At 51.1% G+C, this 10,556-nt stretch overlaps 1 protein-coding gene across 2 annotated transcripts; it reads right to left on the reverse strand.

The window, feature by feature from the left end:
- Nucleotides 1–4,247: 4,247 nt before the first annotated feature.
- On the reverse strand, nucleotides 4,248–9,961 carry LOC125535029 (putative pectate lyase 8). Of its 2 annotated transcripts, XM_048698092.2 has the most exons (7): nucleotides 9,709–9,961; nucleotides 9,340–9,447; nucleotides 8,073–8,168; nucleotides 5,916–6,558; nucleotides 5,411–5,514; nucleotides 5,182–5,320; nucleotides 4,248–5,064 (listed from the first exon to the last, which is right to left on the reverse strand). In XM_048698092.2, exons 1-7 carry the CDS (start codon nucleotides 9,834–9,836, stop codon nucleotides 4,843–4,845), a joined length of 1,440 nt encoding a protein of 479 aa, XP_048554049.2. In that variant the 5' UTR covers nucleotides 9,837–9,961; the 3' UTR covers nucleotides 4,248–4,842. The 2 variants fall into 2 exon arrangements, with proteins under 2 accessions (XP_048554049.2, XP_087398829.1); XM_087542703.1 differs by lacking the exon at nucleotides 9,340–9,447.
- Nucleotides 9,962–10,556: the final 595 nt, after the last annotated feature.

The raw sequence follows: 10,556 nt of genomic DNA on the forward strand, positions 1-10,556 counted from the left end.
GACGAGACCGTAAGTACCGGAATGGAGTCTGCACACACAGTTTACCCAGGTTCGGACCTCCGAAGAGTAATACCATATGTCCTGCTTTGTCTTGGTATTCATGGACAGGAGATACCATATGTACCGGTTGCTTGTTGGCCGGGGGGAGGGGAGGCCAATGTGCCACAGATGAGCGGGCCCGGGGACAGGAGTAGGCGAGCGCGCGCGCGTCCGTCGCCTATCCGCGCCAACGCAAATCAGGCTCAAAAATGGGTCGGGAATGGGTCGCCCGCGGACGAAAAATGGACGCGCGTCTGTTTGGGTCGGCGCGTTGGGCCGCCTTTTCTGTCCGCGCCGACCCAAACGGACGGCCGCGGACGAAATGGGTCGCCCCATTGGAGTTGCTCTTAATCCATGCATTATAGACTTGTTTTGCTGAATTTGTTTTCTTCATGTGAGTACGTGACAGTGTTATATGCCACCATTTTTTAACCTTTTTGTGTTCTGGTGAGCCTTTGTTGATTGTCTCTATTTTCAACAATGTGCAATACAACAGTAGCATAACTGATAATTAATCAACTATAACACTCTTCGTTATACTTTAGATAGATTAATAATTAATAAATGACTTTATGCTCCCATGGTTCTGACTTCCCATGAATTGGTAGAACTGTTTTATGAAGATAGGTGCTCATACATCATTTTTTTAGCACATGAGTCTAGTTTATTAATTTGGCGCTACCTTTCCTGCTTTCAAACATGTTTGATCTATTTCTAAATATTGCATGAAATAACCCATATTTGTATGAAATTAACACATATTGGAAGCTATACAATAAAATGGATGCAAGATTTGATTATATTAGTTCTTTACTTATATGATGTTTGGAAAAATGAAGAGCCCCATTTAACATTGCGCACTGGGCCCCCGAAATCCTGGAGACGGCCCTGGTTCTAAGCCACTATATCGTCCACAAAAATCAATACAAATTTTTCGATTTTCCCTACAAATACTGCATTCATCAGGCACTGAAATATTGCAGGTGCATTGGTAAGTCCAAAAGGCATGACCTTGAGTTGATATTGCCCTGGATGTGTTTTGAAAGCAGTTTTGTTTTCATCCGTTTCCACCATCCTTATTTGATGATAACCTGCTCTAAGATCCAACTTAGAGAACCACTTTGTAGCAACTAGTTCATCCAAAAGTTCGTCAACTACTGGCATAGGAAATTTGCTTTTCATAGTCTGCAATAAGCCTTCTGTAATCTACCCAAATCATCCATGTCCCATGCTTCTTTTTAACCAACACAACAGGTAATGCATAAGGAGACATGCTAGGTTTGACAATGCATGCTGCAATCATTTCAGCTACTTGTCTCTCCATCTCATCATTCTAAAGAGGTGAGTACCTATAAAGTCTGGAACTAACTGGTGCACTATTTGGAAGTAACGATATAGCATGGTAAAACTCTCTATGAGGTGCCAGTCATTTTGGTTCTTGGAATATATGCTGAAATTGCTTAAGAGTTTTCTGAATACATTCCGTTACTGAAGAATTTTCAGTTTCAGAACTAGGAGACAGAACAGTTTTAGCGCAAATGACATTCCCTTTATGGAATTTAGCAACTTGCTTTAAAGTTAACTCCTGTAATTTAGTAGCTGAGGTTTCCTGTAAACCTTGTAGAATGACAATTTCTCCTTGCATCCAAACTGAATCCATTTTCCTCCCAGTGAAAAACCATGGGACCCCATTGAGAAAGCCAGTCCATCCCCAGTATAGCATCATAAACTCCTAAGCTGAGAATGTTCATGTCAGTAGCAAAAGTATGCCCCTGAAATCCACCATACTAATGCTTTAATTAATGCTTTAATTGTTGTTTACACTGAAGAAAATTCCCATTGGCAACTTTCACTGACATGGGCCTTAGTAACTGTCCGGTGGTGCATTGCAACTTATCCGCAAGCTGCTGATGAAGGAATGTATGAGAACTCCCTGCGTCCACCAACAGTAACATCTCATGGTTTCCCAGCAGAGCTCTCAACCCGATGGTTTTGGTGTTAGTAGTTCCTGACGGAGCATTGACACATAAATATGATGCAACTTCTTCTGCCAACTCAATTGCTTTAGCCTGAACATTTTGCTTGGCCACAGGAACACGGCGAGGAGTGAACTTGTCACCATAGCTATAACAGAGCCCAATTTGTGTTATGTAGCCTCCCAGATGCCTTGCTTTCCATAAATCTCCAGCAGATAACTGATGTTTATTCTAGGGTTCTTCTCTTGGTACAGTGCCCTTGGCAGATCCTGGCCTCCTTGCCTTGGTAGACTGAGATTTCACTCTGTCCAACATAACTTCCCGCACAAGAGCATACCCGGAAGCTACAACCACTGTGGTAGGTAGTTGAAATATCATAGCAGACCCTGATCTCTTCCTTCAAATTAACCCAGAATAAACCGTGTTACCAGCACAGTGTCACTTACACCCCCCCCCCCCCCCCCTTCATACAGTACAATTTAACCTGTGATAAACTAACTGACTGAACAGATTCTGATACTCATGAACAGTGCCTTGTAGTCTTAACACCAGTAATTCCCTGATGCAATTCATGTGAACATTGATATCAAATTCCTGCAGAACTGGAATGCAAAAGCTGATGGCCCAACTACAACGATGCTCGGTTAGCTTGTAGTACGACTGAAACCAGGTGGGTCTGCATTTCCATGTAAATGCAGAGACGCAGACATCAATTTGAATGATTCGGAGGTCTTATAGAGGAGAAAGTAAAATTTGGAAATAATAATTCAAAAACTACACTTACTGTTACGTGTCATAATAATAGCACCGATGACCGATCGAGGTCGATCGGCTCCGTTATTGTTCTACTGGGAGCACAAAGTCAGTTAACACGGAGAGGGGAACAAAGGACGGCCGGCCGGCGGCGATGGATGAAGTTTATAACTGCACCGACAGCCACAAATGGTCTCGGCCGTCCTTGACGGAGAGGAGACACGCACCGCTTGCACCTCCGCTTCCACGGCCACGGGCCACGGGCCACCCCACCCCATGCATGCCGCCGGTGCCTAACCCAGCCCGGCGATTGCTCCTCACGCGCGCGCGCGCACACACACACACACGTGCAAATTTACTGCATGTTGGAAGACGATTCAGAGGAAGCACCACCATTTCCCATTCCATCTCGTCTAGATCCAAGCAGACTCCACTCCAGCTCCTACTGTTTGCTGTTTCCTTGTCTGAACATGTTGGTTTGGATCCATTCATTCCCTCTCGCCGTGTCAGGTCGACATCCACAGGCCCCATGCATCTCACTCACCTCAATCAACACCCTCCCAACAAGTAGTAGTAACAACTGCTTCTTCAGTTCGTCTCCCCAGTCTGAATCCCTCCGTGTGGACTGGACCCATGCATGCACATTTCTTCAGCCCAAAGCTTGCATCGGGACCAGATCGAGACCCATCGGTCGACCGCCGATGCACGCAGCAGCATTAAGTCGCACAGCGAACGTGCAGCATTCATTCCACCCCGTCCATGCAGTTTTGATGCTGAAAACCACAAGGGGTTTATTTCATCTCTTCAACCCAAGAGAGCAGCAAGGACCATTCCGTATCACCCCCTCCGTACCAACCGTCCTCCCCCTTCTCCTCCGGGTTCATTCATTCCGCCGGTTCCGACCCGGCTTGTGCACAGGTCTGTTGGAGCGCCATCGTTATTGACGAACAGCAATGCCAGCGCGATGAATGTTCAGGGAATTCGGGTGTGCTGAAAACCAAGTGAGAATTGGAGGTGCAAGCACAAGCACATACGACAGACGGAAACACAACAGCAGAGGTGACGGTGCCGTTCAACACATTTGTTTCTCGCCAACTCGACAAGTTTGCTAGATAGGGCAGCATCATGATCCATGCACAACAATGGATGTTCAGAACAAGAACAGCAAGGAGAGTGGACCCCTCCCTACCATTACCAACCCTCCTCCCTCAGTTTGCTATGAAGAGCAGCATTCACAATTCAGGAAGAGCAAATGTCACAATACATGTTCAGCAAGAGCAATGTCACAATTCAGTGTGCCGAAAAAACGGATGTGAAGTAGCAGTACAACACACAAACATATACTCTAACAGACCACACATCGCCAACTCGATGACAAGTTTGTTAGACAGAGCAGCATCATGATTCATGAAGAACAAGAGATGTTCAGGTCATTCGAACACGCTAAAAAAAATGCAGCTAAGTAAAAAATAGCAGAGGTAAACCAAAATAGATGCTCAATAGATTAATTAATCCTTGTTTCAATTTGCACCGGACAAGTCAGATAAAAGCCATCCAGATCCAGGAGCACTAGTAGTATCTTACAGCGGTAGTAGCAGTACCATTTTAACCAGCCAGCCCATCTTCCAGGCATACACACACACACACACACACACACACACACACTTGTTGCGGTAATCATCCTAGCGGTTTTTCAGTTGACAACAACAACAAAACAGCCAGCATCATTCTCATCATCTGGCACAAAAGCACAACACACACAGACACACTCAGGGGACTAATAGGACACCGAGCGACCAACGAATCAATCAGCAACGCTTCTCGCCTGCTGCTCCGGGGGCGTTTCTTGACAGCGGCCGAGAGGCATGCAGGGGGAGGTTGACAGCGGAATGGCGAACTTTTCAACATATATGTAGGCAGCCGTCGTCAAAAAAGAAGGGCAAAGGGAAAAGAAAAACTGTAACCGTGATCCATGTTCCGGCAGGTAGCTTCTTTTTTAGCTTCTAGTAAGTATATCTTGGGGGTGGTGTTCTCTTTTCTGTTGTTGTCGTCCTTGTCGAGGCGCTGTGCTGTGCTAGCAGGAAGAGCCCTTGTGGCACGACAGGGCGCCCGCCCCAGAGGTGATGGTGGCGACCATGGATGAGGACTTGGCGCCGAGGCTGGAAGCGCGCGAGTAGCTGGCTGAGGCGCCTGCCCCCGATGGGGTGAAGAAGGCGCCGTTCAGCAGCATATCACCCTCTGATCTCCAGTTCCAGGCCTTCCAGGTGGTCTGAGCGGTCTCGACTCTCTTTGTCACCTGCAGTTTGTTGTTCATGTCAAAAGTCGGTCAGGAAAATTATGTTGATGATCTCACTGAACCAATGAAGTGCATTGCTGCATTTGCTGGTGATGACAAGGATGGATATATGCACACCTCTTTGGCAAAAGGGTTTGTTGGGGCGAGGTAGCGGTTCCCCTGGCTGTTGATGGTCGGCTCGGCGCTCCCTCCGATGGCGTACATCTCCCAGTGGGTGTAGTCATTGTTCACCACATGGAAGTAACCATGCCTGCACCTGGAGGGACAATGGCATGCAAACCAATCAACATACATTGAGGAAAATCTTCAGTATCTATGTTTGCACTTGAGTTACTGAATGTATTACCTTGGCATCCTCTGGATTAGCCCTTCCCCGAAATGGTTGAAAGCTATGGTGACCTGCATTGCCTTGTCCTTGAGGTAGGAGTCACTGTGACCCAGCAGCATCACCTGCATACACATACATTGTTTCATTGACCATCAGTGAAAGATCCAAGCAGCAGTGCTGTTGGCACATACTCCAAAACCAAAAGAATCTCTCTCGTTTGCATGCAAGATGCTACAGAAAGAAAACACAAGATCCACATTACAGCCAACCGACAATTCCTCGTTAGATCTACAAGAAACAACAGTTCACATGGAACCTATGCTAAACTACACTTCTGCTGGTAGACGCCAAAACCCTGTACTAGATAGATTCTAATGGCTTTGATTAGGAGATGATTAATTAACAACGACTAGCAATAATAATTGGAGGCAGGACGAGGAACACATGACATGAGTGGTAGGATCTCTGTAGTAGGACTAGGATTGGGATGTCGGTGGTACACCCGTCCGTAGTAGAGGAGTACCTCATTGTGGTGGGTGAAGTAGTTGTTGGACACAGTGATGGCGGTGGAGCCCATGATGGCGTCGACGAGGCCATCAGCGCAGTTGGAGAGGGAGCAGTGGTCGACCCAGACGTGGCTGGCGCCGAAGATGGAGACGGCGTCGCCGTCGGCCATGGTGCGCCACCCGTAGTGGCTGGGCGAGCTGCGCACCATGGCGTTGCCGGTGGGGCGGCAGTCGTGGATGTGCAGGCCGTGGATGATGACGTTGGTGACGTACTGGATGGTGATGCAGGCGCCGTTGGCGATGTGCACGTTGGCGCCGCGGCCGTCGATGGTCTTGAAGCTGTTCATGATGAGCTCCTGGGAGAGGGTGATGACCATGTCGCGCTTGAAGATGATCCACAGCGGCTCGTCCTGGATGACGGCGTAGCGCAGCGTGCCCTTCTTGGGGTTCACGGGGTCGTCGTCGCCCGCGTCGGTGACCACGTAGATCTTGCCGTCGCGGCCGCCGATGGCGTTGCGGCCGAAGCCGATGCCGCAGTCGGCGAGGCGCTGGCGGTTGTTGTGCCAGTCGGAGTCGCAGCGCCAGCAGTCGTCGATGGGGTTCCCCGTGCCGCACGACAGGTACCCCAGGTTCCTCCGGGTGGTGCTGTTCCTGATCGACCTGAGCATATATTCAGACAAGCAGAGTCATCACTCAGTCAGAGTTTCAGGTAACTTTGTACATATTTGCAGTTCACAAAGGTGCAGAAATTCAGGTGGAACAGCAGTGCACAGTCTGATGATCAATGCACAAAACATGACTGAACATCAGGTACGAATTTTACAGTTGACATCACAGAGGCAATTAATTCCTTATCCAACAATGCCCTACTGTTCCTTGTCACCAAATCATTAACAAGAACAGCTCCCTCCTGCCAGTCACTCAGACAAGCAGAGTCACTCGATTTACTCACAGTTTCAGGTAACTAATCGACTCATCGTCGTCAAAATTCAGGTAAAACGACAGTGACAGTCTGATGATCAATGCACAAAACATGATTGAAAATCAGGCACATTCAGTCATTCATTCAGGTACGAATTCACAGTGATCCAATAAATCCATTGTCCAGTAATGCCCTACCGACTGTTTCTTGTCACCACTCTCACTAGCCTCTAGCTAGCAACAGTTGCCACCAAATGATTAATAAAAACAGTAATGGTTCTTCCTGGCAGCCATTGGATTCTCCAAAAGTTTCTACTTTTACTACCAAAACGAAGAGAGTGCCTGGAATATGAATCACCTGCCGCTACCAGCTCTAGGAAGCAGAAGGTGGCTGCTAACTAAAGGGGGGGAGTGAGTGAGGATGGGGGAAAAGATCGGTTAGGTGGGGGTGGGGATGCTAGCTAGCAAGCTAAAGGTTTCTGGTGAGCACCATCAATGCGGCCATGGTGGCAATCGCAGGGACGGGACGCAGGAGGCAAGGCCACATGCGAGTGGGGGCATCAAGGAGGGAGAACGTGGTGTGTCACACTCCTCACTCTCTCCACTGCACTGGCCAGTGTGTGAACCACTGTGGCCTGTGCTGTGCTGGGTGAGAGAGAGAGGTCGGAGGAGGAGAAGACCAAAAGAAGAGGAGGAGAATGAAACGGAGTTATTGCCGCCTGCCTCTCTCCCTCGCAGGTCACGTCGCAATAACGGAGTACGGTGGTGGGTGTGTGCCTGGCAGGTGGGCCCCACACACCCCCTTGCTGCTCACTCGGCCGGAGCCCACATGTCAGGGCAAAGTACACCGCTCCCCGGCGATCGAATCAGATCTTCTTCGTCTTCCCTTTGGCTTGGCTTTGTGAGGCTGTCCGGTGGGCCGTCCATGTGTGTGTCCGGCTTTGGCTGTGATTAAAGGGGGAAAAGAAAGGGGGGGACAAAAGGCTACCGACCTCTGCTAGCACAAGACTCTACTTCTATCTACTGGTACTGGTAAAAAAGAAAGTGTGTCCTATCCTGCTGAGAGTGAGACAGAGACTAATGTATGTAAACACTAGATAATGTAAGGTGCAGAGCAGAGCAGAGCAGATCTACTGCTGGCTAACTTGAGCTTTCTGCCTTTTCTGGCTCCGGGTTGGGTTCAGTTTAGCGTAACGTAGATGAGGCTGAGGAAGCGGCGGGAGGAGAAGCATTAAAAGAGGAAAGGGACGCACATGTGCACTTGCGAGACCACCGCTTCCGGGTCCTCCACCGCGCCAGCCACCGCCACCGCCGCGGAACCGTCGGCGTGATCGTCGGCACGTTCGCCCCTGCATAATCAGCGTAATTCCAGGTGAGGTGAGGCAATGGACGAAAGCGAGCAGTACGAACATGGCGCACATGCGAGCGATAACAACAGCAAAAGGACGCAGGAAGAAGAAACGATCTTGTAGTACCATGGCAAAAATTAGTCGTTAGCAACGGCTACAAAGGTCGCGGAAATTCCTCGTACACGGAAGAAGGGAACCAGTACCGCCGCCGCCGCGCCGCACCGCACGTACCCCAACCCCAAGATCCATTTTTAACACGAACGGAGTGAGGTTGCGAGCGGATAAAAGGCGGAACGGGCGGGTGAATCCGTGCGCCGACCGTGTTCATCATGATTCTCTTGTGCGTTGCGTTCATGCGTGAATGCATGCCGCTGGAGGGAGGCGTGGGCGTGTTTGGTCGGTCGCGGGACCAAAACCAAAAGGTGAAACATTTACTTATTTAAAATAATAATCAGAAAAGAATTTTTACTGACGCCCAGCTCCTTGGCTTTGCGCACGCCGGAGCGTACCCGAGAAAGAGTACAGCTATGCCAAAGTGCAGGCACACACATTTGTGGCAGAGGAGCGCCTGTGTGGGGTGCGTTCATGGGGACGCGTAGCAGGGAGGGAGGGGGGGACACCCGGGGCTTCTTTGGGCAGCTTTCCTGGGCTTCTTCCAAAGTCTTTCACCGCCTTGACCGTGGCCGGTGCAGTGCCCACCTAATTACCGAACTGCCCTCCTGCCACCGTAACGAACTAGTCCGTCCTACGGTACCTCGCTCCCGATTAATTGATTAATTAAGTCGCAGAAACAAAAAGGTGAATATCTGCTCCCTCTCAGCTGATGCTGGAATCCAATCCTGGCTAGCTACCGTTGCTAAATTCTGTTACGGTTGCGGTTACGGCTGGTTACAGCTCAAATCCAGCCGGCCCGCCCCGGATTTCAAATTCTGTTACGAAATTCTGAGGGAGGGAAGACGGGTTGATTCCGGTGGCGGCGGCGTGTGGCCGCGCGTGTGTGCGTGTCCCGGATCTGTTTTGTGGTGGGTGGGGGAGAGGAAAAGTGGAAAGTGGACGGCGGGGATCGCGGGATCGAGACGAAGCGACGGCGCTGATGCGTCGCGTCGGGCGTTCGAAAGGGACGCGATTTTGGGGGCGGGGAGGGGAAGGGGGACAGGCACGCTCGGCTCACCTCGCCGCCGTCGCTGTAGTCGTGGCCGCAAGCCGTGACGTGGAGTCCCGCAGCCACCGCCTGGCGCCGCTCGCCGCCGCGGTCACCACCTTGGCCGTCGACGCGGAGCTGCAGAAAAAACAGAGGAGGCGCCCGGAATCAGGCGGCGGAGCAGCAGAACCCCAAACAAATAAAAGGAGGCGAGAGCTTGGCCGCCTCCCATGACCTCCTCGTGGCCGGCCAAGCGCCGGAGAGAGAGAAATTTGGAAACGAAAAGCCTCGAGCGGCACCGCGGGGGAAGAGCTTGGCCGCTGCGCTCGCGGCGGGGGCGGCGCACCCGCATTGCGTCACGGGGAGGGGGGGAGAAGGGCAAAGGGGAGGCGGAATTACCGGAGCCTGCTGCCGCCGGAGAGCCCCGCGACGCCGGTGCCGCCGGAGAGGGCGACGATGAGGAGGACGAGCAGGGAGACGGCCCCGAGCGCGGCCCAGCTCCTCCTGGCACCCGCTTGCTCCGCCATTGCCTTCCGCAACGCGCGCGCGCTCTCTCGCTGTGAAAGCAGCTTGGGCGGGCGCGAGGGAGGGAAAGCGGAAAGGGGGAGAAATTTGGGGCGGGGCGGGGCGGAGGGAGGGAGCGAGGCGGAGAAGAGGGGCTTCGAGAACCGCGCCGATTTATACCCCGGTCTCCCCTCGCTTGGGCCTCCGAGGAGCAGAGCAGAGCAGGACCGCATTGCCCTTGAAGATCTGTCTTTTCGTGGGGAGGTCCCTAGGCCTGCCTCAGCGAGGGCCTCCGTGCGAATACGGCAGAGTGAAGGGGTGATGTGCTTTTTTGGAATCGGTTTAACTAACTCGTGATTCCATTTGGCCAGTGCTAGCTAAGCTCGGTTGCTTATGGTAATCCAGTGTGTGTGCGCGCGCGCGCAGTGTGCAGTGTACTCTTTTTTTTCTTTTCTTTTTTTGAGGGAAGTGTGCAGTGTACTCTAGTGCTACTGGTTTGATTGAGCAGTTGACAAGAGTCACTGGCAAGCAAGTAGTACAACTGGCGCTCTGCTCTGCTTCTTGCAATGGGAATGGGAATGGGAATGGAATTGCGGGCATCGCATCACATGGCTTGCCTACAAATGCATCAACACAACTTGCTATCCCAAACACGTACGGCAGCAGCTACTGGAGTATTAGGCCAACTCCACCGCGCCATCCTATCCTGTCCGCCCTTATCCGTTTGAGGTAAAACGGACAAA

Source organism: Triticum urartu, chromosome 2A (assembly GCF_056163025.1).
Source record: "Triticum urartu cultivar PI428250 chromosome 2A, HENAU_Tu73, whole genome shotgun sequence".
Taxonomy (NCBI): Eukaryota; Viridiplantae; Streptophyta; class Magnoliopsida; order Poales; family Poaceae; genus Triticum; species Triticum urartu.

Bases quoted from the DNA above. Each gene is read 5' to 3' on its own strand.
- LOC125535029 (XM_048698092.2), bottom strand. From the start codon at position 9,836: ATGGCGGAGCAAGCGGGTGCCAGGAGGAGCTGGGCCGCGCTCGGGGCC. The intron at 9,448-9,708 runs GTAATTCCGCCT...TTTTTTCTGCAG, and splicing joins TCCGGCGGCAGCAGGCTCCG to CTCCGCGTCGACGGCCAAGG. The intron at 5,065-5,181 runs GTGTGCATATAT...AACAAACTGCAG, and splicing joins CAAACCCTTTTGCCAAAGAG to GTGACAAAGAGAGTCGAGAC.